At 58.3% G+C, this 26,665-nt stretch overlaps 1 protein-coding gene and 1 long non-coding RNA gene across 20 annotated transcripts in view; one reads left to right on the top strand and one right to left on the bottom strand.

The window, feature by feature from the left end:
• ADCK2 (aarF domain containing kinase 2) overlaps window positions 1–25,091 on the top strand; it is a 26,974-nt gene extending 1,883 nt beyond the window's left edge. The window contains exons 2-8 of one of the 19 annotated variants that reach the window (XM_002722866.6): window positions 351–497; window positions 5,968–6,096; window positions 7,130–7,225; window positions 11,349–11,600; window positions 14,512–14,640; window positions 15,457–15,510; window positions 20,878–25,091. In XM_002722866.6, the coding sequence (XP_002722912.4) occupies window positions 351–497; window positions 5,968–6,096; window positions 7,130–7,225; window positions 11,349–11,600; window positions 14,512–14,640; window positions 15,457–15,510; window positions 20,878–21,057 (987 nt within the window). In that variant the 3' untranslated portion in view covers window positions 21,058–25,091. Of the gene's footprint in view, window positions 1–350; window positions 559–5,967; window positions 6,097–7,129; window positions 7,226–7,451; window positions 7,708–7,746; window positions 7,847–11,348; window positions 11,601–14,511; window positions 14,641–15,456; window positions 15,511–15,943; window positions 19,028–20,877 lie in introns of those variants that run through there. The other 18 variants (XM_089328682.1, XR_016231138.1, XR_016231136.1 and 15 more) reach the window with 18 other exon arrangements.
• On the bottom strand, window positions 14,828–26,539 carry LOC149127646 (uncharacterized). The gene is made up of 2 exons (XR_016231146.1): window positions 25,479–26,539; window positions 14,828–16,115 (listed from the first exon to the last, which is right to left on the bottom strand). It is a non-coding gene; the product is annotated as an uncharacterized LOC149127646 (long non-coding RNA).
• Between the last annotated feature and the right edge of the window lie 126 nt (window positions 26,540–26,665).

Genomic DNA, 26,665 nt, shown 5'->3' with positions numbered 1-26,665 from the left:
CAGGTGCGGAATTTTCCGCTTGTGACGGCACGTGGTGCTGGAAAAGTCCAGATTTCCAGCATTTCAGATTGCAAACTTTGGAATTAGAGCCGGTGAGCCTGTTCTGCAGTGGCTTGGCTGTTGTCTGGCGTGCCTGCACCGTACCAGCCGTCTTGTGTCCTGGCTTGCGGAGTGGTGCTGCAAACAGGCCGAGGGGAAAGGGAGAGGGGTTTGGAGGGTGCCGACGTCGGGGGTGGCGGAGCCGCCGTCGCCATCCAGGGCTTCCTGGGTGCTGGGGGCAGGCCCCTCGCTCCCTTGCTGGGGGTGCAGCCCTGGGCCCTTCCTGCCTCACTGCAGCTTTTCCCTGGCAGGTGCTGCACCCTGGCCTGCTCTCAGAGGTGCGTATGGACTTGCTGCTGATGAAGATGGGCAGCCGGGCCCTGGGCCTCCTGCCAGGAATCAGGTGGCTGAGCTTGCCTGAGGTGGTGGAAGAATTCGAGGCGCTCATGGTCCGACAGGTGAACTCCCCTTCCCTCCGCTCGCAGCAGCACCCGCCACAGTCCTTGCGGGTAGCAGCTGGTGAGTGAGTGCTGAAGGAGTGAGCTGTTCCGCAGCAGGTCGAGCTGGGTGGTGTGCTCGGGCGCAGGACACCCACTGGGGAAGCAGTCAAACCTCGGTGGCTTCACGCAGCACGGCTGTGGCTGGCTCGTATCAAAGTTCTGTGCAGGGGAACTGGAGAACGAGCACTCGACGCCACGGTTTTCCAGTGACCCAGTTTCCTCCCAGGTGTGACACTGCCGTGTTCCCTGTGTGTCGCCTGCAGCCAGTGCGGGACGCAGAGAGAGAGAGAGAGGGAGGGAGAGAGAGGCCACGCGGGGTGTCTTGCACCTCGCTTCCTCCCAGGCTGCTGATGGGAGCTGTGATCTCGGGCCCCGTGTGACTGCGAGGGAGCTCGGGAAATGCGCTGTTCCGTGTGCCGGGCCAAGGGAGCCGCTCCTGGTGCAATGCGCAGCGCTGCTGGGCTCCGGGTGAGAGCGGTCGGCGGTCGCGCTCTGTGCCTTGGCTTCTCTTGGCTGAGTAGTGAGGGGCATCTCCTTCCTATTCAGACCCTTGGGACATCTGTGTGTGAGGGCAGACTTGGCAGACACACGCTGGGGGGGCCTGGGGCTCCAGGTGGGCGTCTCCGCTGGCTGCCTGGTGGGCAGGTTTTAGAAGTCCTTGTTCATAGCCTCTGCGTTGAGATTGCAAATCCAGGCGTTCCCTCATTGTGTAGAAAGTCCCTGGTCTGAGCGGCTGTAACAGAATACCACAAACTGGGCAGCTTATACGCAGCGGGAGTTTATTTCCTCTGTTTGCAAAGGAGGTCAGAGATGGGTAGCAGTGGCGGCTCTGGCCTCTGGGGAGGACCCAAGTTCTGGTCTGCAGGTAGTTATTCTTTTGTTGTGTTCTCACATGGTAGAAGAGCTGTAGGTCTCTGGCCTCTTTTTTTTTTTTTAAAGATTTATTTATTTATTTTTTTAAGATTTATTTTTTTTAAGATTTATTTATATATTTGAAAGGCAGAGAAAGAGAGACCTTCCATCCACTGGTTCATTCCCCAAATGGCTGCAATGGCTGGAGTTGGGCTGATCCAAAGCCAGGAACCAGGAGCTTCCTCCAGGTCTCCCACATGGGTGCAGGGGCCCAAGCACTGGGCCATCTTCTACTGCTTTCCCAGGCCATAGCAGAGAGCTGGGTGGGAAGAGGAACAACTGGCACCCACCTGGGACGCCGGCCCTGCAGGCAGTGGCTTCACCCGCTGCGCCACAGCGCCCCCTCTGGCCTCTTTTATAAGGGCACTAATGCCATTAAGAAGGCTGCCCCCAGGGCCGGCGCTGCCCACAACGCTCGTGTCCCATACTGGAGTACTGGTGCAAGTCCCAGCTGCCGCGCTCCCAATCCAGCTTCTTTTTTTCTTTTTAAGATTTATTTTAAGCCGGTGCCCCGGCTCACTAGGCTAATCCTCCGCCTTGCGGCGCCGGCACACCGGGTTCTAGTCCCATTCGGGGTGCCGGATTCTGTCCTGGTTGCCCCTCTTCCAGGCCAGCTCTGCTGTGGCCAGGGAGTGCAGTGGAGGATGGCCCAAGTGCTTGGGCCCTGCAGCCCATGGGAGACCAGGAGAAGCACCTGGCTCCTGCCATCGGATCAGCGCGGTGCGCCGGCTGCAGCGCGCCGGCCATGGTGACCATTGGAGGGTGAACCAATGGCAAAGGAACACCTTTCTCTCTGTCTCTCTCACTATCCACGCTGCCTGTCAAAAAAAAAAAAAAAAAGATTTATTTTAAGACAGAGTTACAGAGAAGAGAATCTTCCATCCGCTGGTTCACTTTCCAAATGTCCTCAGCAGCCAGGGGTGGGCCAGGAGCTAGGGAGCTTCATCCCCACCTCTCACATGCCTGCAGGGGTCCAAGCACTCGGGCCATCTTTTACTGCTTTCTCAACTGCATTAGCGGGGAGCTGGAAAGGAAGTGGAGCAACTGGGACTCAAACCTGCACTTGAACCAGTGCCCCTATGGGATGCTGGTGCTGCAGACAGTGGCCACTCCCCAATTCATGTCCTGGCTAATGCACCTGAGAAGGCAGAGGAAGATGGCCCAAATACTTGGGCCCCTGCTCTCCACATGGGAGACCCAGATATGGTTCTGAGCCCCTGGCTTGAGCCTGGACCAGCCCTGGCCATTGTGGCCAATTTGGAAATAAACCAGCAGAAAGATGAATCTTCCTCTCCCACTCTTGGCCTTTTAGATGATTTTTTAAAGAGGGCCCTCCAGGCCGGCACCGCGGCTCACTAGGCTAATCCTCCGCCTAGCGGCGCCAGCACACCGGGTTCTAGTCCCGGTTGGGGCGCCGGATTCTGTCCTGGTTGCCCCTCTTCCAGGCCAGCCCTCTGCTGTGGCCAGGGAGTGCAGTGGAGGATGGCCCAGGTGCTTGGGCCCTGCACCCCATGGGAGACCAGGAAAAGCACCTGGCTCCTGGCTCCTGCCATCGGATCAGCGCGGTGCGCCGGCCGCAGCGCGCCGGCCGCGGCGGCCATTGGAGGGTGAACCAACGGCAAAAGGAAGACCTTTCTCTCTCTGTCTCTCTCTCTCACTGTCCACTCTGCCTGTCAAAAAAAAAAAAAAAAAAAAAAAAAAAAAAAAAAAGAGGGCCCTCCAAGACACATAACCTAAATGAAAGATCTCTGTGAGTGAGATCCCAGCGGAAAGAATGGGCCATCAAAGAAGGAGGTACCTTTCTCTGAAGGGAGGAGAGAACTTCCACTTTGCTTACGGCCTTGTCTAAATAAGGTTGGAGTTTGTGACTCAAGAGGCTTCCATAGCCTTGGCAGCTCATGGCGAGAGCCTTGGGTGACCACTGACCTCATAAATAAGAGTGTCAACTGTTAAATCAACAACAGGAGTCACTGTGCACTTACTCCCCATGTAGGACCTCTGTCCTTAATGAGTTGTACTATGAGAATGAACGGTAAAACCAATTTTCAAACAGTACTTTATACTTTGTGTGTCTGTGTGGGTGCAACCTGTTGAAATCTTTACTTAGCATAGAGTTGGTCTTCTGTATATAAAGATAATTAAAAATGAATCTTAATGAAGAATGGGATGGGAGAGGGAGTAGGAGATGGGACGGAAGTGGGGGTGGGAGGGCAGATATGGGGAGAAGAACCGCTATATTCCTAAAGCTGTACCTATGAAATTTGTATTCATTAAATAAAAGCTTTCTTAAAAAGATAACTAAAAAATAAAAAAGAGGGCTGCCCGATCAGAACTTGCTTAGTTCTGTCATTTTAGGGGTTCACATGCCAGTCAGGTTTGGGTGGACTCCGACATCCAGGCCAAGGCGTTGCACTCTGCTCTGAAATAGGGTACCTCAGATAAAAGAGAAAATGGACGCAGAGAAGATTTCTTGTGTTTCAACAACTGCCTTCGTGCTACCGACTCCGGTGCGCCGTGCACCTGAGCTTCGGGTCCCTGTGGAAGCTTGGCGGCCCTCACGTGCTCCCGTCACGTCAGACTGACCCTCTATCTCTTACCCCATTTGCCTTCAAAATCAGCCCTTCCAAGGGCAAGTTCCTGGGCTGGGAGCCTCACAGCTGAGTCTGGGCGCACACTGTGGGTCTCCTTCTGTCTCCTCCCTCTGTTGTGTGTGTGTGTATGAGTGTGTTTTAAAGATTTATTTTATTTACTTGAAAGGCAGAGTTACAGAGGAAGAAACAGAGAGAGAGAGAGGTTTTCCATCCACTGGTTCACTCCCCAGTGGTCTCAACGGCCAGGGTCGGGCCAGGCTGAGCAGGAGCCAGGAGCTTCATCGGCGTCTCCCATGTGGGTGCAGGGGCCCCAGCTCCTTTCCCAGGTGCATGAGCAGGGAGCTGGACCGGAAGAGGAGCAGCTGGGACTCGAACTTGCACTTGACCCTGCACCCATATGGGATACGGCACTGCAGGCGGTGGCCTAACCGGCTACGCCACAGCACCCCCACCCCCACCCCGTTCTTGTATAAATTCATATAGAATCACTAAAAACAGTTGGAAGCTATTGTACCGAGAAAACGAATGGGCTTTTCCTGTCGGCAGGGACTGTGTGACAGGCAGTGGGCAGACTGATGTGTGAACACTAGCAAGTCTCGTGTGCGGGAGGGGCTCCGGGTTCCAGTGGGCTCAGGTGCTGGGGCTCGGGAGAGGACGCGCTCCTTCACTCTCACCCCAGGGTGGAGGCCCCCTCAGCTTGAGCTGAGTCGGGAGAGGTGACCGGGGAGGAGAGGGAGGGAGGCAGAGGGGTGGCAGGGACGTCAGGCCCTCGGACACGCTGGGCATGACACAGAACTGGGCGAGGCCGGGCCTTACCCAGGCAGACGCTTGAGACATCCAGGGCGCCTTGGTAGCCGCGGTGACGGGGAGGGGAACAGACCTGAGGCTCGCCAGGGCTGCAGACTGGAAGGCGCTGGGCCACACGGTGTGGGGGGGACGGGAGCGGGTGTGGGGAGGAGTTCATTCAGGATCTCTGGGCCTCCCCATGGCCTGGATATAGTTGAGGGGTCCGTCTGGGAGTGGTGTTGAGGTCTGGCCTGGAGCCCGAGGTGCTGTCACTAAGAGACACTGGCCGAGGGCGAGGGGGACGTCCAGGGAGCACACAAGCTGGACGTCGGGAGCAGAGGTCTCCCTGTGGCCAGAGGCCCAGGCCCAGGCGGGGCAGGTGGAGAGCTGGGGGAGACTGAGGAGGGTGAAGGGCAGTACCTGGAAGAGGGCAGTTCCGGGGCAGTGGGTCAGCAGCGGGACAGCGCCGGATGCCCAGGGTGGCCAACGGAGGTATTAAAAATGGCCGCTCCCCAGGGCCTGGTAAGAGAGACGCCCTTGGTGAGTTTAGCCCAGGCAGTGTTGGTGCAGGGGGGTGGGTGGCTGCAGTGACGTGGCTGCCCAGCAGAAGGAGACGGCCGCAGGGCTGGGCCTGTGGAGGGGCGTGGGGCTGCCCGAGAGGGCTGTGGGGGCCAGGCAGGGGAGTCGTGGGCTGGGCTAAGAGGGGGGCAGGCAGGCAGCAGCGGAGAACCGGCCCAGGTGTCTGCTGTCTGCAGTGTGGCCTTGGGTTGCAGTGTCTTCTCCCTGGTGGGCTGGCACTGGTGTGGGAGAGCTGGTGGGAGGTGTGGCTGGTTCAAAGCTCCCGGGAGAGCTGGTGGGAGGTGCGGCTGGTTCAAAGCTCCCGGGAGAGCTGGTGGGAGGTGTGGCTGGTGGTGAAGTGCCCGGGAGAGCTGGTGGGAGGTGTGGCTGGTTCAAAGCTCCCGGGAGAGCTGGTGGGAGGTGTGGCTGGTTCAAAGCTCCCGGGAGAGCTGGTGGGAGGTGTGGCTGGTGGTGAAGTGCCCGGGAGAGCTGGTGGGAGGTGTGGCTGGTGGCGAAGCGCCCGGCGTTTCGGAGGTGGCGCTCCCGCGGCCAGCCCGCCCTCACCTTCACTTTCTCTCCAGATCGATCTGCGGTACGAAGCTCACAACCTGGAGCGCTTCCAGCGCAACTTCCGGAACGTGACGTCGGTCAAGTTCCCCACCCCCCTGCGCCCGTTTGTCACCAGGGATGTCATGGTGGAAACTTACGAAGTAAGATCAGGCAGCTTGGCCCGGCGGAACCCTGTGCTCACAGCCAGGCCATCGTGGCCGCGCGGTGCCTGTTGGGGAGGGGCGTGAGTGCCTGCAGAGCTGTGGGAGCCTTGGCGTGTGGTGAGCGGCTGAGAGCACTGGACGTGGCCTTCCACTTCCTCAGTCCGGAAGCCTGCTCGGCCGGCCGTGTTGTCAGCTGCTGGCAGAAAGGGGGCTGTCCCAAGAGCAGATGACAGCGTGACTGAGGGCCATGGCCCAGGGCGAGTGCGGGAGAAGCCCTGTGCAGTCTCAGCTGAGCCCTGTTAGAGGGGCAGCCCGGGCTCGCGGCCGCCCGTGTTCCAGCGGGGGCGCCTCAAGCGAGTGCTTTCATTCTCCTATTTGTTGGTCTCCAGGGGTTGCTTTGAAAACACAGCTCGTTTCCCTTTGCCTCCTTCCCTTTCCTCACTTGTTCATGTCACTCTCGCTGCACCTGCTCCTGTCTGGTTCCACCGTATCACAACGCCTCTTCTCTGTCCTTAGCAGAATGGGTGGGCTTCCTTGCTTTTCTTTTTTAAAGACTGATTTATATATTTTGAAAGTCAGAGTTACAGAGGGGGTGGGGAGAGAGAGAGAGAGAGAGAGAGAGAGAGAGAGAGATCTCATCTGCTGGTTCACTCCTCAGGTGTCTGAAGCCAGGAGCCAGGGTCTCCCATGTGGGTGCAGGGGCCCAAGTGTAGTGGGCCATTTCCCACTGCTTTCCCAGGCCATAACAGAGAGCTGGATTGGAAGTGTAGCAACCAGGACTCGAACCGGCACCCATACGGGATGCTGGCACTGCTGGCGGTGCCGTTATCTGCCATGCCACAGTGCTGGCCCCAACGGTAGGTTTCCTTCCCGATAAGCCTCCGGGACTTGTCCTTTGAGAAGCAAGACAGAAGGGGAATGTAAACAGGTTAAAATCCACGTGTGACTGGCAGATTCCTGCGGGTCCTAAGACAGGAGCAGGGCGTTGGACAGGCTGGTGGGTGAAGCGTCCTCCCCCGTCTTCCTAAAGGAGAGCGTGCCCGTGTCCAGTTACCAGCAGGCGGGCACTCCTGTTGACCTGAAGAGGAGGATTGCGCAGCTGGGGCTCAGCATGCTTCTGAAGATGGTGAGTGCGTGGCCAGCGTTGGCTCAGGCCCGGGGCGGGCAGGGCGATGCCTGGGAGCCTGCGTGGCTCGTGGGCTGGGAGGGGCGGCCAGCACTGAGCCACCACGTGGAGAAAGCCTTCTCTGGAGGTCGGCGAGCCTGCCAGAGGTGCTGGGGAGACTCTCAGCAGCGCCATCTCCCAGAGCCTACAGTCAGCCAAACCGCTAAGTGCTGCTTTAATTGTTCAGAGTCTTCCTGGGGCACCTGCCATGTGCCAGGCCCGCCAGCAAGTGCACGGAGCCCGAGAGGAGTGACCGCGAAGCAGGAAAGCAGGGACTGGCACACGGGTGTCACGTGGGAGGGGCTGTCTGGCCCAGGGCTCACGCTGCACGCGGCTGCACCCCAGGTGGACGGGCCATCTGTGTGAGGACAGGTGTCTGGCCCAGGGCTCACGCTGCACGCGGCTGCACCCCAGGTGGACGGGCCATCCGTGTGAGGACAGGTGTCTGGCCAGGACTCACGCTGCACGCGGCTGCACCCCAGGTGGATGGGCCATCCGTGTGAGGACAGGTGGGCACTCCGGAGGGGACCCTGCGCTGAGCTGCAGAAGAGACTTTGGAGGAGGGCATGGTGACTGCTGAGCTGAGGGAGGCGGGGGGCCGGCTCCCCAAAGGTCCAGTCAGACTTTAAAAAAGCATGCATTATTTACCTTGACAGATGAGGCTTTTTAAAGTATTATTTTGAAACACACGCATACACAGAGAGAGAGACAGACAAAGGGAGAGAGATTTGCCATCCTTCCTTCTGCTGGGTTGTTCCCCAAATGCTTGCAACAGCCAGGGTTGGGAACTCATTTCCAGTCTCCCATGTGGGTGTCACAGGCACCTGAGCCATCACCTGCTGCCTCCCAGGGTACATTAGCAGCTACAGGAACAGAAGTGGAGCTGGGGCTGGAACCCAGGCGCTCCGGTAGGGTGTGTGGGGGTCGCAGGCACCCCTGAACCTGAGCCGTCACCTGCTGCCTCCCAGGGTGCATTAGCAGGTACAGGAACAGAAGTGGGGCTGGGGCTGGAACCCAGGCGCTCCGGTAGGGCGTGTGGGGGTCACAGGCGAGGTCTTAACTGCCGTGTCGGAGGCCTGCCCAGGAGTTTGGACTGCAAGGGTGAGTGAGCTCATTTCAGGTTTTTCTTTCCCCCTTTTTGTAATCAAATGATAAAATTTAGTCAAGCATGTGGATCTAAATTACTGCTCCGTGAATTTTACAAAGCTGAACAGTACCCAGGAGTCTTAGCAGAGGAACGCCCTGAGGAGGAGGACTGTCACGGCGGCCGTGTGAGTGGGGCTGTTGCCGGGGCTCAGGGCCAGATTTCGATTCTTGGACATTCAGGTCTCTCTGATCTTACAAATGGTTGGAGGGTTCTTTTAAAAAATCAGAATTATATTTTATTAAATAAGTTATATTATTAGGAAAAATGAATTGAGATTTGATTCAAATAGAATATCGCTTCAATTTTTTTACATGTGCTATTACTATACAAAGAACACACTTAATGTTGTTCATAGATCCAGTTTTTTTTTTAAGATTTATTTTTTATTTATTTGAAAGGCAGAGTTAGAGAGAGAGAGTGATAGAGATCTCCCATCTGCTGGTTCATTCCCCAGTGACCCCCAACAGTCAGGGCTGGGCCAGACCAAAGCCAGGAGCTTCTTCCAGGTCTCCCATGTGGGTGTAGGAGCCCAAACACATGGGGCATCTTCCGCTGCCTTCCCGGGTGCATCAGCAGGGAGCTGGATCAGAAGTGGAGCAGCTGGGAATCAAACTGGTGCCCACATGTGATGACGGTGTCACAGGCCGCGGCTTTACCTGCTGCACCACAGCCCCGATCGATACAGCTCTCAGAGTGTAGTCATGCATCCCCTCCTCTTCCCTCTCTCAGCTTTGTCTTCCCTGCACCTGTACCTGTAGCCCAGGACTCTGGAGGGGCCGCAGCAGAGGGCCTGGCCTGTCGGGGAGTCTCTGTTCCTTACCGGCCAGAAAGGGCCCTCCCCAGGCTGATTTTGCCTGCTGGGGCGCCTCTGGCCGTGTCTGCCGACATTATCATAGCTGCGGGGGCGGGGCTGCTCCTGGCACCTGGTGGCCAGGGCCGGGGGTGCTGCCAGACAGCACTGCCCTCCCCTAACCATGTGCGGAGAAGCCTGGGCTGTGGTGGGTGCTGCTCTGGGGGCTTCTGTCTCCTGGGGGGTGAGGAGGTGAGGTTTCTCAGCCCTGGGGTGGGGTACACAGGCTCCTGGGAGAGGAGCTTGGAGGAGGACAGGAGGTGTGCAATGGCTGCGCTGGGACCGGCAGCTCCCAGGAGACGTGGGCGGGCAGGGTCTGAGCCACGCTGGCCCTGGAGGCTGCAGTGGGCATTTTGCTGGTCTGCCTCACACACTGGTGGTTGGGGGGAGCCTGGAGCCCAGAGCTGGACTCGTCTGGGTTCAGATCTCAGCTGTGCCCCACGCTGGCCGGGAGCAGGGCTGGGTGTCTGAGACAGATGACTTAGCCTCTGTCCTCGATGTCTCGTCTTTTACAAGGGGACAGCAGTAGCCTTACTGGGTTCCCATGCTGTAAGTGAGGGCGTGGTGGGCCCAAAGTCGTCGTCGTCAGGCGTCCTAGTCACAAGTGGCCTTGCCAGCAGCTAGCACGTAGGGACAAAGAAGGAAGACCCGAGGTTGCCCCAGGGCTGTTCTTCCCCGTGGCCAGGCCACAGGACCGAGGGTTAGGTGGGGGGGAGGCCCTGCCCAGTACTGAGAGCCCAGGTAGGCAGCCCCCAGGTGTGGCAGAGAGCAGGAGGGGGAGTGATGAGTGAGTGCGGCATGACCATGGGTGGCAAGGGTATCCTGGAGGTGAGGGAGGGATTGAGCCAGGGGCTGGGAGCAGGGAGGTGGAGCCTGCAGTTGGACGGCCGCTCGTGGGCCAGGGAGCCTGGAGTGCACAGGCGCAGGCTCAGGGCCACGCCACCTCCCGCTGGACGGCCGCTCGTGGGCCAGGGAGCCTCGGTGAGGTTGTGGGGTCCGGCTGGGCTTCAGTTAAGTCAGCGCAGTGGGCAGGTGACTGTTCCGGGGTGCAGTGGATGGGTGCAGAGCGGGGACTGCGCCAGTGTTCGCGCTGTGTGTTGGCTGGGAGACGTGCCCGAGCCTGTCCATCAGCAGCTCCCTGCGCCGGCCGGGCCATCCCCTTGTCCCCTGTATGGGACGGCCACCCACGAGAGGCGGATTCCTGCTCACAGGTGCAGCGCAGTGCCTGGGCCCCGTGTGAGGGCCTCAGCGCTGTGTCCTCCTGCCCTGGGAGTGCCCCTCACTGCCAGCCCTGATGGAGGGGACGTCTGGCTCCTAAAGAAATGCGGCCCCACGACGCGGACAGCGCGGAGGTTGGGGGCTCTGGAATGCGCGGACGGCGCGGAGGTTGGGGGGCTCTGGAATGTGCGGACGGCGCGAGGGTGGGGGGGGGCTCTGGAATGAATAGCTGCTCTTAACTAGAAGAGCAGTGACACAAATCGTGGAGTAGAAGCCTTTGAAATCTAGTCTGGTTTGCTCTTCACCTGTAGGATGTTTTTTATCTTTTAAAAGATTTATTTATTTATTTGAAAGGCAGAGTTACAGAGACAGAGGAGAGGCAGAGAGAGAGAGAGAGAGAGAGAGAGAGTCTTCCATCTGCTGGTTCACCCCCTAGTTGGCCGCAACGGCCGGAGCTGGGTCAATCCGAAGCCAGGAGCCAGGAGCTTCTTCCTGGTCTCCCATGCAGGTGCAGGGGCCCAAGGACTTGGGCCATCTTCTACTGCTTTCCCAGGCCATGGCAGAGAGCTGGATCGGAAGTGGAGCAGCTGGGGCTAGAACCGGCGCCCATATGGGATGCCAGTGCTTCAGGCCAGGGCGTTAACCCCTTGCGCCACAGTGCCAGCCCCTGTAAAAATTTTTTTAATCTTTTTTTCTCTCAAAAATGTCAGCTTGGCTCATCCCTGTACAGATTCTGAATCGCTGACATCCAACGATGAGGCTTTGTTAAATGTGCTTTTTACCCTCGTGCTTGTGGTCGCCCTGGTGGCCGGGCAGTGCTGGGTGGGGAGGGTGGATGGATCCGAGAACCGCGCCGCCTCTCTTCCCAGATATTTGTGGACAACTTTGTGCACGCGGACCTCCACCCTGGGAACATCCTGGTGCAGGGAGCCCACGGTCGCCCCACGAGCTGGGAGGCACAGCTACAGACGCTGGACATTTGCGACACGCTGGTGGTGGCCGCGATGCCCACCCTGCCCCCACTGCGCCTGGTGCTGCTGGACGCAGGCATCGTGGCCGAGCTGCGCCCCGCCGACCTGCAGAACTTCCGGGCAGTTTTCACGGCCGTGGCCCTGGGGCAGGTGAGGCCTCCCAGAACCACGGGGTCGGGGCTGAGTCTCCGCCCCACGCGGAGCTCCCCAGCCCTGATCGATCCTGTAAACGCTCCCGCTGAAGCCAGTGCGGCGAGAGATGAGGCCCCTGGGTCTCACCTGCTCGCCCGAGCCTGAGGCCAGTCTCAGCAGCTGATGGTGTGCGGCCTCTTTTCCAAACGCTGCGGTGCCCTGGAAGTTCTCTTCCTCCTTCTGCAAGGGTACAGGTGCGCACCAGGACTGTAGCTTCTTTTTTAAAAAAAATTAAGTTTTCTCTAAAAATTTATTATTTATTTGAAAGAGTGACAGAGACAGAGGGAGAGACAGCGAGATCTTCCATCTGCTGGTTCATTCCCCAGATGGCCGCAATGACTGGGGCTGGGCCAGGCTGTAGCCAGGAGCCAGGAGCCCCATCTGAGTCTCCCACGTGGGTGCAGGGACCCAAGCACTTGGCCCGTCCTCTGCTGCCTTCCCAGATGTGTTAGCAGAGAGCTGGGTTGGAAGTGGAGCAGCAGGGACTCGAACCCTTGAAGGCAGTGGCTTAACCTGCTGGGCCACCTCCCTGGCCCCAGGAACCGTGGCTTCTTGTCCGAGTGCTGGCTGCTTCTGTGCCCTTCCTGCGAGAAGCAGCAGTGTGAATGGGGCCAGGCAGGTTGGACTCTCTGGAGAGGGGCTGTGTGAGGTTCCCGACCTCTGCGTGATTCTGAGGGGCTCAGGGGTTGAGAGAGGAGAAGGGCACAGCAAAGCCTCTGGGTCTATTTTTATGATTTATTTATTTGAGACAGAGTTACAGAGAGAGAGAGAGAGAGTCTTCCAACCACAGGTTTACCCCACAAATGGCCCAACAGCTGGAGCTGGGCGGATCAGGAGCCAGGAGCTTCTTCCAGGTCTCCCACGCACGTGTAGGGGCCCAGCTGTCTGGGGCATGTCCCACTGCTTTCCCAGGCAGGCAGGGAGCTGGATCGGAGCGGGAGCAGCTGGTACTTGAACCTGCGTCCATAGGGGATTCCAGAGCCGGAGGTGGAGGCTGAGCCCACTACACCACAGTGCCGGCCCCAAAGCCTCTTCTGAGTCAAGTCAAATGCTGTGGCCAGGGCGAAGGAGAAGAAATCCTGCTGGTCTGTGGGGGAGAACATCCTAGCAAGAAGGACCTTGGGGAAAACCTGCCTTAAAAAACAAGTGTAGGATTCAGGGGGAGGCCCCGCTCAGAACTCCCGGGTCAGGGCGCCTGAGCCTGGGGAGGCCCTGCTCAGAGACTCCCGGGCCAGGGTGCTGAGGGCTGGGGCCTGGGGAGGGGGGCCCTGCTCAGAACTCCCGGGTCAGGGTGCTGAGAGCTGGGGCCTGGGGAGGGGCCCTGCTCAGAGACTCCCGGGTCAGGTGCTGAGAGCTGGGGCCTGGGGAGGGGGGCCCTGCTCAGAGACTCCCGGGTCAGGTGCTGAGAGCTGGGGCCTGGGGAGACCCTGCTCAGAGACTCCCGGGTCAGGGTGCTGAGAGCTGGGGCCTGGGGAGGGGGGCCCTGCTCAGAGGCCCCGGGTCAGGGTGCTGAGGGCTGGGGCCTGGGGAGGGGGGCCCTGCTCAGAGACTCCCGGGTCAGGTGCTGAGAGCTGGGGCCTGGGGAGGGGGGGCCTGCTCAGAGGCCCCGGGTCAGGGTGCTGAGAGCTGGGGCCTGGGGAGGGGGGGCCTGCTCAGAGGCCCCGGGTCAGGTGCTGAGAGCTGGAGCCTGGGGAGGGGGGCCCTGCTCAGAGGCCCCGGGTCAGGTGCTGAGAGCTGGAGCCTGGGGAGGGGGGCCCTGCTCAGAGGCCCCGGGTCAGGGTGCTGAGGGCTGGAGCCTGGGGAGGGGGCCCTGCTCAGAGGCCCCGGGTCAGGGTGCTGAGGGCTGGAGCCTGGGGAGGGGGGCCCTGCTCAGAGGCCCCGGGTCAGGGTGCTGAGGGCTGGAGCCTGCAGCCCCGGACAAGTGTCCTGGGAGGGCGGATGTTGTGGCACAGCGGGTAAAGCCTCTGCCGGTGATGGCCGCTTTATGTCTGATCCAGCGCCCTGCTGACGGCCTAGAAAAAGCAGCAGATGGCCCACGTGCTTGGGCCCCGCCAACCCTTTGGGTGCTTTGGGAGAGCCCTATGAAGCTCCAGGCTCTGGCTTCAGCCTGGCCTGGCCCTGGCCATCGTAGCCATCTGTGGAGTGAACAAGCAAACGGAAGCTTGCTTTCTTGCCCTCTCACTCTCTCTCTCTCTTTGTATCTCTCGGTCTCTGTCTCTTTCTCTGTGTGATTCAGACTTTCAAAATAAATAAATCTTAAAAGCGTGTCCTGGGGCCAAGGTTAAACCCGAGGCACAGGGAGGGTAGGCTGGGGGCTGAGGTCAGAGGTCATAGCCTGGTTCCTGTGTGTGCTGTGGGAGGGGATGGCATCAGTAGTGACCATCATGGTTGGGCTGCATGTTCTGGGAGACCACTGAGGCCTGGGGGGGGGGGGGTGCCTGGGGAAGGGAGGTGTGGAGAAGGCAGCTGGGCCACTGAGGCCGGTCAGCTCAGGCAGGACAGCCTCCATCAGAGCCTGGCTGATGTGGCCCAACGGCAGGCCCTGGCGGCTCTTGGGCCAGGCTGCGGTGCTGGGTGGGGCACGGGCAGCAGGATGCCGGCTCTGCCCGGTGCCCTGTGTGGTCTTGCAGAGTGTAGGAGACTTGCACACCCTTACCTTGGCCTTGGTGAGCGCAGGCAAGGCCAGCTGACCGGCAGAGATGTGGGGGACTGTGGCCAGAAGCAGGTGTTGTGAAGAAAACAGGGGCCCACAAGCAGGATGGCGGGAGCCGAGAGCTGGGAGCAGCTGGGACAGACAGAGGTCTGGGCAGGAAGTTCTCGCTTGCCGCCCTGCCGACTCCGCCCGTCTCGTTTCTTCTGCATCCCGCAGGGCCGCAGAGTGGCTGAGCTCATCCTGCGTCACGCCCGGGCCAGCGAGTGTGGGGACGTGGAGGGCTTCAAGGCTGAGATGGCCACGCTGGTGGCCCAGGCCAGGAAGAACACCATCACGCTGGAAAAGGTGGGCAGCGCGTGGACGGGGCGCGGCCAGGTCTAAGGGAGGCCTCTGAGAGGTGGAGAGGAGTAAGGGACAGGCCTCCTCCTCCCCCGTCTCCCAGGAGGGAGGAGGCTGGGGAGCAGCAGAACGAGGCCGTGCTCCTGTCTCTCACGAGGCCTCACGCAAGCCCACCTGTATTTTACACAGAGTCCTTTTTTTTTTTTTAAGGTTTATTTTTATTTATTTGATAGACACAGTTACAGAAAGAGGGAGAGACAGAGAGTCTTCCATCCGCTAGTTCACACCCCAAAAAAGCAATGGCCAGGGCTGGGCCAGACAGAAGCCAGGAGCCAGGAGCTTCACCCTGGTCTCCCACGTGGGTGCAGGGCCCAAGCACGTGGGCCATCCTCCACTGCCTTCCCGGGCATATCAGCAGGGAGCTGGATTGGAAGTGGGGCAGCTGGGGCTTGAACTGGCGCCCACATGGGATGCCAGCGTCACAGGTGGTATCTGCTACCCCACTGTGCCAGGTCTGGCAGACTTACTGTTTCCTCCCCAAGTTCGTGGCCCAGCTCGGCAGGAGCAGGTGATGCGCGAGGAGCGGCCATGGGGTTGCTGCCGTGGCCAGTCGCGTCAGTTCAGAGGGTCAGAGGGGATTTTGTGTGTGGGGTGGGATGGCGTGCAGGGGCCTCCAGGGCTTGTCCTGAGCCCGAGGTGGGGTGGGGGTAGTCCTTCCTGGGGTTTTTCCTCTCGCCCTCCCCGCGTGTGTGGGGCTGAGCGTGTGGGCAGCTCTGGGTTCTGGAAGCCGCCTCAGTCTGCGCTGTGCTGTCTTGTTTTCAGCTTGACGTTTCCAGCCTTCTGTCCAGTGTCTTCAAGCTGCTGATGACCCACAGGGTGAGGCCCCGGTTGGGGGGGGGGCGGTGTGCGGCCGTTGGGGTGGGTGCTGAGCCGTTTGGAAGCATCTCTAGCTCATCTGCGTGAGGAATGCCGGTGTGGCTTCCCGACACAGCCAGGCAGGGCCTTTCCTTCTGGGCGGCGCAGTCTGTGGGTCAGGTCTGTGCGGTGCGGCTGCCTGCGGTCGCCGGGTGGGGACAGCTGCGTTAGCATGCTCCTGCAGTCTGGCTGCAGCGGTGGGTGGTGCTTGGGTGCTTGGCTCCTCCCTGAGCGGGGTGGAGTGCTGGGGTCAGCGGGCTGCCTGAAGGGGCGGAGCCTCCCTGGCCTGCTCCCGGCACTGGCTCCTGTGATGGAGTGTGGGTCAGGGCTGAGCTCCTGATCCTGGGGGGCGAGGCCTGGGGGCCTCCTCCAGCGACGGCCTTCCTGTTGGCAGAGCCCAACATGGCAGCAGACAGGGAGCGAGGGCAGGTGCGTGTCGTCTGTGCACCTGGACTCTTCTTCCTCCAAATACCTCCGAGTGAGGATGCAGCCTTGGGGGACCCCCAACTGCAATCCAAACCGTGGCCAGGGAGGAGACGGGGAGCTGTCGTCCGAGGTCCTGCAGTCTGAGGATGGATTGCTAAGGCTCATGCCAGAGAGTCAGAGCGGGGCCATTGCCTGCTCTGCAGCTGCACCCACGTCAGGGCCAGGGTCGTCTCGGGTGGCGTTGTGGTGGGGCAGGGACAGCCCCTGTCCCTCAGGTCCCTGCTGACGCACCGGGGATAGCAGCAGAAGCCGGCCCAGGTGTCCCCAGCTGTTGCAGCCATCTGCTGAGTGAACCAGCGGGGGGAAGTCTCCCTCCCTCTCCCTCTGTAACTCTGACTTTAAAACACACACACAAACAAAACAACGAGGACAACAAGGATGCACGGGTCTCTCAGGCCTGCACTCTCCCGGGCTCCCACACCACGCGGGGTGGGGTGTGCTGACGCAGAAGGAAGGGCTGCGGCTGGCACACACGGGAATTCCGTTCACCATGGAGCTGCCTGGTGCTTCCCACACGGCGTCTCGGCTTGACCTCAGGGTGGCCCTGCAGGTGGGGAGACTCCTACTGTGCCGTGCGGAGGGGGGTTCCCCCAGAGACTGGGGCACAGACAGGTTGACTAGCCAGCTGCCCAGGTGCTGTTGACTGCGTGCTGTGGAGCTGAGGCCTGGACACTTAGCTCTAACTCCAGAGCTGGCTTTGTTGGTGGGGCTTTTTAGTTTTGATGAAAAACTGCCTTCCAAAACGTTTGACAAAGTTCTGTTTATTTTTTTTATTTTTTTTTATTTATTTATTTTTTGACAGGCAGAGTGGACAGTGAGAGAGAGAGACAGAGAGAAAGGTCTTCCTTTTGCCGTTGGTTCACCCTCCAATGGCCGCCGCGGCCGGCGCACCGCGCTGATCCGATGGCAGGAGCCAGGAGCCAGGTGCTTTTCCTGGTCTCCCATGGGGTGCAGGGCCCAAGCACCTGGGCCATCCTCCACTGCACTCCCTGGCCACAGCAGAGGGCTGGCCTGGAAGAGGGGCAACCGGGACAGAATCCGGCGCCCCGACCGGGACTAGAACCCGGTGTGCCGGCGCCGCTAGGCGGAGGATTAGCCTAGTGAGCCGCGGCGCCGGCCCAAAGTTCTGTTTTAAAAATGATGTGAGTATCAGCTTAGGCTTGGGAGTGAGCTGTCTTCATCGCTAGGCGCTGCTGGGGAGAAGCAGGTGTGAGTTCTTAGGAGTTCAGCAGGAACAAGGGGCTGAGGCTCACACCCAGTCCCATCCCCCACCTTCTCTGACCTGCACAACCTGCCGGAGCCCACAGGGCCTCCCCGGGGGCCAGATGAAGCCAGGATAACAGTGGTCGAAGCAGTGTGTCCTGCGCTCGCTCTGTGGGCCCTGTGGTGCCCCATCTGCTGCACAATGCCCAGTGGAACTGAGTTTACTCCCCCCGACAGGCCAAGCAGTGTGTCCGTGACCACACAGGCAGTGCCAGGAGCCACGTGCTCCATCTGGCCACGGAGCCCCACTCCCGGTGCCTTTGTTCCCAGCAGCCTCTCTGCTTGTACTCTGCACAGACACTGCTGATATGCGGGGGGGACCCGACCACCCGAGTTCTCCAGATTCGTGCTGCTGCTGCTGCTGTCCCCAGGGTGGAAGAACAGAGAGAAGGCCTGATATAGATGTTATATTCTTTTTTAAAATTATTTGAAAGGCAGAGTGTAAGAGAGGGCAAGACAGAGATCTTCTATCTGCTGGTTCACTCCCCAAGTGGCTGCAAAGGCTGGGGTTGGGTCAGGTTGAAGCCAGGAGCCTGGAACTCTATCTGGGTCTCCCTCCCACGTCGGTGCAGGAGCCCAAGCCCCTGGGCTGTCTTGTACTGCTTTGCCAGGAATCAGAAGTGGAGCAGCCGGCACTCAAACCGGCACCCATATGGGATGCTGGCGTTGCATGTGGAGGCTTAACCCGCTGTGCCATAAGGCCATCCCCTAAGCACTTTATTGGTCACTTAGCTAAAACTACTTGTTATTGAAGTAACACACATATAATAAAAATGTATCTCCCCAGCCATCTCCAAGTACACAGTTCATCAGTGTCAGCTACGTGCATGTTGTTGGGTAACAGATCCCTAGAACGTTTTAATCTTTTTTTTTTTTTTTCTTGACAGGCAGAGTTAGACAGTGAGAGAGAGAGACAGAGAGAAAGGTCTTCCTTCCGTTAGTTCACTCCCCTAATGGCCACCACAGCTGGCACTGTGCGCCGATCCAAAGCCAGGAGCCAGGTGCTTCCTCCTGGTCTCCCATGCGGGTGCAGGCGCCCAAGGACTTGGGCCATCCTCCACTGCACTCCCGGGCCACAGCAGAGAGCTGGCCTGGAAGAGGGGCAACCGGGACAGAATCCGGTGCCCCAACCGGGACTAGAACCCGGGGTGCCGGCGCCGCAGGCGGAGGATTAGTCAAGTGAGCTGTGGCGCCGGCCAAACGTTTTAATCTTGAAACTGGAGCCCTGTGCCCATTGAACCAATTCCCTCTTCATAGAGCTACCACTTTATCTTCTGTTTCCATAATCTTGCCTCCTCAGCATTCCTCACACAAATGGGATCATACGACATGGCCCCTTTGTATCTGGCTTATTTTATTCAACACAATGTTCTCCAGGTTCATCCATGTTGTCCCATATGTACTAGTCAGCTCTCCATTCCTTAAAATTACCTGAGGGGCTGGTACTGTGGCATAGCGGGTAATGCCGCCGTCTGCAGTGCCGGCATCCCATATGGGCGCTGGTTTGAGTCCTGGCTGTTCCACTTCTGATCCAGCTCCCTGCTGTGGCCTGGAAAAGCAGCGGAGGATGGCCCAAGTCTTTGGGCCCCTGAACCCTCGTGGGAGACCTGGAAGAAGCACTTGGCTCCTGGCTTTGGATCAGTGCAGCTCTGGCTGTTGGGTCATTTGGAGAGTGAGTGAATCAGTCGATGGAAGATCTCTTTCTCTCTCTCTCTAACTCTGCCTTTCAAACAAATAAATCTTTTTTTTAAAGATTGATTTTTTTTTTTATTTGAAAGGCAGAGTTAGAGAGAGAGAAAGGGAGAGGCACAGAGAGATCTTTCTCCCGATTCACTCCACAAATGGCTTTTCGCAATGGCAGGACTTGGGCCAGACCAAAGCCAGCAGCCAGGAGCTTCTTCCAGGTCTCCCATGTGGGTGCAGGGGCCCAAGGACTAGGACCATTTTCCGCTGCTTTCCCAGGTGCGTTAGCAGGGAGCTGGATGGGAAGTGGAGCAGCTGGGACTGTAACTGGCATTCATATAGGATGCTGGTGTTTCAGGCAGTGGCTTAACCCACCGTGCCACAACACTGGCTCCTGATTTTTTTAAAAAATTAAAGTATGTATTTAACAGTAACACAGAGATAATAGTACAATGCATACCGCTCAGCTTCAGAATGAAGCATCCCCAGGAGTAGTGTGTAGGCCCAGGCCCCTCCCCGACTACAGCCTAGTGCCGAGGGCCCCTGTCCCCACTCCTGCCCAGGCTGGAACTGCCCATGCTGCTCCTGGGACCGTGCTGCCCTCTCAGCCATCTTCCAGGCCTCAGCTGGGACAGATGGTTTCCCTGTGAGCCAGCCTTCCATTTTCTGACCCAGTGTCTGAGTTTAAATCCTGCCTCTGTTCATTCTCACTAAGTGGCTTTTTTTTTTTTTTTTTAAAGATTTATTTTGTCTATTTGAAAGGAAGAGTTGAGGCCGATGCTATGGTGTAGTGGGTAAAGCCGCAGCCTGTGGCGCTGGCATTCCATATGGGCACTGGTGCGAGACGTGGGTGCTCCACTTCTAATTCGACTCCCTACTAATGCGCCTGGGAAAGCTGCAGAAGACGGCCTACGTGCTTGGGCCCCTGCACCCACCTGGGAGACCCAGGAGAAGCTCCTGGCCCCTGGCTTCCATCTGGCCCAGTCCTGGCTATTGCAGCCATCTGGGGAGTGAACCAGCAGATGGAAGATTTCTCTCTCTCTCTAACTCTGCCCTTCAAATCAATCAATCAATCAATCTTTTTTTTTTTTTTTAAAGGTGGAGTTACAGGGAGAGGGAGAAGGAAGGGAGGGAGGGAGGGAGGGAGGGAGGGAGGGAGGGAGAGAGAGAGAGAGAGAGAGAGAGAGAGAGAGATAAATGAATCTTTCCATCCACTGGCCCACTTCCCAGATGGCCACAAGCGGCTGGAACTGGGCCAGTCTGGAGCCAGGAGCCAGGAGCCTCTTCTGGGTCTCTTGTACGGGTGCAGGAGCCCAAGGATTTCTGGGCCATCTCTCCTGCTTTCCTAGGCACATTTAGCAGAGAGCTGGATCAGAAGTGGAGCAGCCGGGACTCAGATGGCCTTACGGGATGCTGGCGTCACAGGTGGCAGCTTTGCCCGCTGTGCCATGATGCCAGCCCCAGGCCACTTACCCTCCCTGAGCTGTGGCTTCCTCCCCTACAGAGTAAGGGTAGCGAGTGCCTTGGAGAGTAGTTGAGCATTCCAGATAGATTCCTGCCGAGAGCAGCCCGAGTCCAGTGCTCTGCATGACTGAGCAAAGTCAAGTCTGCGAGGACTGAAGAGGGCTGCTCTGGATTTGGAATGACGACACCCATCTAGGTTTGTTGTTTCTGCTGTAGCTGTGGAATGTCTGCTTGATTATTTCTAAGCCACACACAGACCCCTAGAAAGGCACACTTTGCATCTCAGGCTGTTTCCTTACGTTCTGTGGATGAGACGGTGCACGGTTAGGCTCACGTGGTGGGACTGGACGTCAAGAGTGCACAGTGCCATGATCCAGGAGTGTCGTCCCCACGTCTGGGGGCTGCAGCAGGAAACCCCGTTTTCTGTTTCAGGTGAAGCTTGAGAGCAACTTCGCCTCGATTGTGTTTGCCATCATGGTGTTGGAGGGGCTCGGCCGCTCGCTGGACCCCAAGCTGGACATCCTGGAGGCAGCAAGGCCTTTCCTTCTCAGAGGGCCAGTGTCGTCCCCTGACGGTGGCGGGGGTGTGCCGCGAGCTGCATGGGGGAGCTGAGGGCTGCTCCCAGGGGCCTCTCTGGCTGCTGGAACGTTTAGCTTTAGGGCACCGGGAGGGCACAGCAGCCGTGATTTGATTTCGGGGTCTGTTTGGAAAGCTGGGGTTACCTGGGGAGAACGAGGCGGGAAGGGCCCCGTCACTCCGTGTGCAGGGTGGGCCCGGTGCCAGGGACACTCTTCATGGGAGCACTCTCTGGAGAGGAATGCAGTCACGTCCTCCCGTTTTCCCTTCGTACTCGTCTTCACTCCCTAGTCACCGTTGGCAGTGCTCGATTCTCATTTTTAGGCTAAAAACTGTCGTAAAATCCTGTAGACCTGTGGTTTGAGGATTTCCCCTCATTGGTAAAAGGCTGACAGTACACAGATGTGCACACACGGTGCTACCACCACTAGCAAATCTCTCAAGGGAAAACACACTCTCAAAGAAAATCTCATGTACTTCAAAGTATCTTGTTGATAGTTTAATATCTTGATGACTTCTTGCTAAAGCTTGTTACCAAAGCTTCACCAAGTAAAACAATGACTTTTTTTTTTTGGACAGGCAGAGTGGACAGAGAGAGAGAGAGACAGAGAGAAAGGTCTTCCTTTGCCGTTGGTTCACCCTCCAATGGCCGCCGTGGCCAGCGCACCGTGCTGATCTGAAGCGAGGAGCCAGGTGCTTCTCCTGGTCTCCCATGGGGTGCAGGGCCCAAGCACCTGGGCCATCCTCCACTGCACTCCCTGGCCACAGCAGAGAGCTGGCCTGGAAGAGGGGGAACCGGGACAGAATCTGGAGCCCCGACCAGTACTAGAACCCGGTGGGCAGGCGCCGCAAGGCGGAGGATTAGCCTACTGAGCCGCGGCATCGGCCAGAACAATGATTTTTAAAAGTATTTATTTGAGGCTGGCATTTCCACTTGTGATGCCAGTATTTCATATGGGTGCCGATTTGGGTCCCGGCTGCTCCACTTCCTATCTAGCTCCCTGCTGATGGCCTGAGAGGGCAGCAGAATGTGGGAGACCAGATGAAGCTCCTGGCTCTTGGCTTCAGCTTGGCTGGGCCCTGGCTGTTGTGGCCATCTTGGGAGTGAGCCAGTGCATGGAAGCCCTCTCTGTCTCCCTGTCTCTGTGTGTCACTCTGCCTTTCAAATAAATACAATAAATCCTAAAAAACCCAAAGATTTATTTATTTATTTGAAAGGCAGAGTGACACGCAGAGAGGGAGACAGATCTCCCATCTGCTGGTTCACTCCCCAGTGGCCACCATGGCTGGGGCTGGGCCAGGCGGAAGCCAGGAGTCAGGAGCTCCATCCAGGTCTCTCACGTGGGTAGCAGGGAGCTGGGTTACAAGTGGAGGAGCCACGGGGCTGGCTCCGTGGTGCAGTAGGTTAATCCTCTACCTGCGGCACCGGCATCCCATATGGGCACTGGTTCTAGTCCTGGCTGCTCCTCTTCCAGTCCAGCTCTCTGCTATGGCCTGGGAAAGCAGTAGAAGATGGACCAAGTGCTTGGGCCCCTGCACCTGTGTGGGAGACCCTGAAGAAGCTCCTGGCTCCTGGCTTTGGATCAGCCCAGCTCCAGTCGTTGTGGTCATCTGGGGAGTGAACCAGTGGATGGAAGACCTTTTTCTCTGTCTCTCCCTGTCCCTGTCTATAACTCTACCTCTCAAATAAAAAAAAAAAAAAACTTTAAACAAGTGGAGGAGCTAGGACTTGAACCCTGCTCCCATATGAGAAGCTGGTGTAGCGGGTGCGGTTTAGCCTCCTGCCCCATAGCGCAGGCTCCCAAAGCGATGATTAGTGTGGCTGACAGACAGACAGGAGCAGACTGAGCTCTGTTCCCCGGGACTTCAACGCTGTTGCTCACTGCGGTTTCTCTGCGTCAGTGGGTTAATTTTGGTTAACTTGCAGTTGTCGTGACCGGTATATCCTCTTCTCCAAGAGCTTGAGGCCCGAAGCAGCACCCAGTGGCGTCTGTGCTCGCTGCCCCTCGCCGTGCCCACCCGTGGACTGTCGTCTACAGATGCTGTGACATGTGGCTGGCTGACAGGACTGCCGGATTCCAGGGCCAGTAGAGTGGGCACTAGTGAGGCTTAATTTCTTATGTCTTTACATGAAAAAACCCACATTTTATCCCTGCACCCCAGGGATTACCTTGCGTGTCTTGGAGACCTCCGCAGTCAGCGGTCGATGGGAAGTTAAGCCGTTTGCTCTCCAAAGTCCTGCGCTGACCACTGGACGAGATTCGTCCGCTCTTCCTTCGTCAGGATGAAGTTCATTTCTTTTATTTCTTTTTAAGTTTTTATTTATTTGAGAGCAGACAGACACAGAGCCTCCTTCCCAGGCTCACTCTCCAGATGCCCAAAGTAGTCTGGAGTGAGGGAGGCTTGGGGTTGGGAGCCCAGAACTTGGGCTGGGTCTCCCACGTGGGTCGCAGGGACTCACGCACTTGAGCCGTCACCTGCTGGCTCCCAGGTGCACCAGGAGCCAGCAGGAGCCTGCGTAAAAGCCATCCAGAGCTCAGTGGTTTAAAACAGCAGCACCGCCGCTCCGAGTTTCTGTGCCTCGGACATCTGCGTGCGGGTTAGCTGGGTCCTGCAGCTCAGGTCTTCCTGGCCAGGGTCTCTTGAGGCTGGGGTGTGTGTGGTACAGTGGTCAGCCGCCTCTTGGGACTCCCACGTCCCACGCTGGAGTGCCCAGGTTCATTGTCCGGTCCACAACCCTGGAAGGGAGCAGCTGATGGCTCGAGTGCTTGGATCCCTGCTGCTCTCACGGGAGACCCAGGTGGGGCTCCGGGCTCCTGGCTTTGACTTTGCTCTGTGCTGAGGACATCTGGGGAGTGAGCCAGTGGATGGAAGATCTCACCTTCTCTCTCTGCCTTTCAAATATAGGAAGAAATAAATAACTTTTTAAAAAGGAAAAAAGTGGAGCTGGTGTTGTGATGTGGCTGGAAAGTCACCACCTGTGATACTGGCATCCCATAGGGGTCCCAGTTTGTGTCCCTGCTGATGGCCTGGGAAAGCAGCAGAAGACAGCCCAAGCGTTTGGGCCCCTGCCACCCATGGGGGAGACCTGGGAGAAGCTCCTGGTTTCCACCTGGCCCAGCCACGGCCGCTGCAGCTGCTTGGGGAGTGAACCTGCAGGTGGAAACCCTCTCTCTCTCTCTGCCTCTGCTTCTCTATAACTCTGCCTTTCAAATAAATAAATCTTTAAAAAATAATCAAAGCTAAACTAAATTTCATTTATGAAGTTACTGCCTTAGGGGAAGGCCGCTTGCCTGGGTATAAGTGGACAGAGTGACAGCACGGCATTTCTCCCGAAGTGAGATCATGGTTCAGTTCCCTCTTCCTGCCAAGACTCTCGGGGAAGAGAGATCAAGTCGGCCCGGCCAGGGAGAAAGTGGGAACAGCTTCCCTGTCTTCTCGCTGTGTCGTGTTTCCGGCTGTGGAGAGGCTGCTGACTGGGCTGCTCAGTTGCTCTCATACTGTCACACTGGGAGCCTGATTTGCAGTGAGAAGCCGAGCGCCCGGTGCCGGATCCGGGGATCCCTTCCCTCGCCTTCGGCAGTGTGGTGTCAGGCGGGGTGCCCGTCTGATAGCCAGCAGCCCACAGAAGGCAGGGAGGGATGCCTGCCCTTGGAGTTCTGAGAGCAGATGTGGAAGACAAGGGCGTCCGCTGTCCCAGTCACACAGTTTAATGATGGCATACGAAGAACCCAGAATGTGTGTTGCAAGGTTAAAGCCAAGGACGGACAGGTGTTCTACACAGATCCACACTGCTGATTGGGAACCCACTGTGGCCCAGTGGGGTGAGCCCACCCCCGTGTCTGGGGGCCCACAGCCCTTACTGGGTGCTCCCTGCTAATGTGCCTGAGAGGCAGCAGATAACGGCTCACCCACTTGGATTCCTGCCACCCAGATGGCATTGTGGGCTCCTGACTTCAGTCCAGACCAGTCCTGGCTGTGTGGCCATGCGGGGAGTGAACCAGCAGATGGAAGGTAACTTGCTCTCTGTCACTCTGCCTTGCAAATAAACACATCTTAAAACAAAAAAAGAGTAAGGCTGGTGTTATGGCGAAGCAGGTAAAGCTGCTGCCTGGGGCAACGGCATCCCATATGGGCGCCAGTATCCCGCAGGGGCGCCGGTTCAAGTCCCTACTGCGCTACTTCCACTCCAGCTCCCGGGAATGCACCTGGGAAAGCAGCAGAGGATGGCCCGCGTGCCTGGGCCCCCGCACCCACGTGGGAGGCTTGGAGGAAGCTCCCGGCTCCTGGCTGTTGCAGCCACTGGGGGAGTGAACCAGCAGATGGAAGATCTCTTTTTTAAGTAAATGAATAAATCTTAAGAAAAAAAGAATAAGAAATAAAGCAAGCATTAAGGCCGGGGAGGAAGAGGGGCAGGGTGCTGCATCTCTTCGGCACCGGGAAAGGAAGGGACTTACTGTGGGCCAAGCGACACCGTGGCTCGCAGGCGAAGGCTCTGACCATCGATGCCCGGAGAGCTGAGCCGAGTCACCCGCAGCCGACCGGCAGAGCTGAGTTTTATCTCGGGTCTCCACGTTCCGAGTTGCATGCTCTTTTTAAACTGTGCCTTTTCTGTGGCTCCCTTTGCTGGAAGCAAGGCAGCCACATAGCTTGGGCAGTGGTCTCCCTGCAGTGAGGGGTCGCCCATCCTCCCGGTCCATGCATTCATCGCCAGTGGATTTTACGTCGCCAGAGACGGTCACTAGTTAAGGGTCGCCCAGCAGGTGCATATCGACTGCAGCAAACGGTGGGAGCTCTCCTCTAATTTCTATGCCACACCCAAGTCAGAAGGGCGGGAGGACGGGGGCGAGGGCAGAGGTCAACCAAGAAGCTGTCCCGGAGGGCCCGGGGTGGCTCCCAGCCCCAGCTCTGCGTGGGTTTACTTTCCTATCACAGAGGCCACAGGGGAGGTGACTCAAGTCTTAGTCTAGATCCATACTTCTCTGCCCGAGTACCCTGGTTTTCAGACTTGTGAGCGGAGAGGGAAACCGCATGGCGCCGTCAGCAGGTCCATTTCAGAATGAGGTTGGCAGGCTGTCTCCAAGGCTCTGGGAGAACCCGTAATCCACACGGCAGACCCGAGGCATTGTGGGGGGAGTCCAGAGAAGCCTGGGTCTAGGAGTGAACAGAGCATTAGTACGAGACGACATCCAGGAATCCAGCGCTGGCCACGGTCAAGGAATTAGAAACAGGTGATGCGGGCCCCGTGGTCCCGCCCAGACTCGACCCGCGTGTCTAGGGTGAGTTCAGACGCTACCAGTCCAGGATCTAAAGGCGGGGCCCGCGGTGCTGGATACTCAAGTCTGCCTCTGCAGAACAGAACGAAGACTTAAGGACAGCATCGTGAGCCCCCTGGGAGACTGCCCGGGCTGCTCTGGGAAAGGCAGGTGCAGGCATGGAGCGCCGCAGCGCAGGGGCGCCGAGTCACCACGCGGCCCCCAGCCTCCCTCCGGGGGCCCGGCTTCTCCCAGCTGACGCCTGAGCCTCCCCACAAAGCACCCGCCCGTGAGACGGCACCCCGAAACCGCCCGCTCCCAGAGGGGGCGTGGCTGGCAGCCGCTTCGAGAGTGGAGCGCCGGCGGCCCTCCTCGGCTTCCGTCGCGCG

The sequence above is a fragment of the Oryctolagus cuniculus genome, chromosome 3 (assembly GCF_051225735.1).
Source record: "Oryctolagus cuniculus isolate XC-2025 breed Fujian yellow rabbit chromosome 3, ASM5122573v1, whole genome shotgun sequence".
Classification (NCBI taxonomy): domain Eukaryota; kingdom Metazoa; phylum Chordata; class Mammalia; order Lagomorpha; family Leporidae; genus Oryctolagus; species Oryctolagus cuniculus.
The sequence above is the reverse complement of the archived record's forward strand: the minus strand, read 5'-3'. Positions and strand labels throughout refer to the sequence as shown.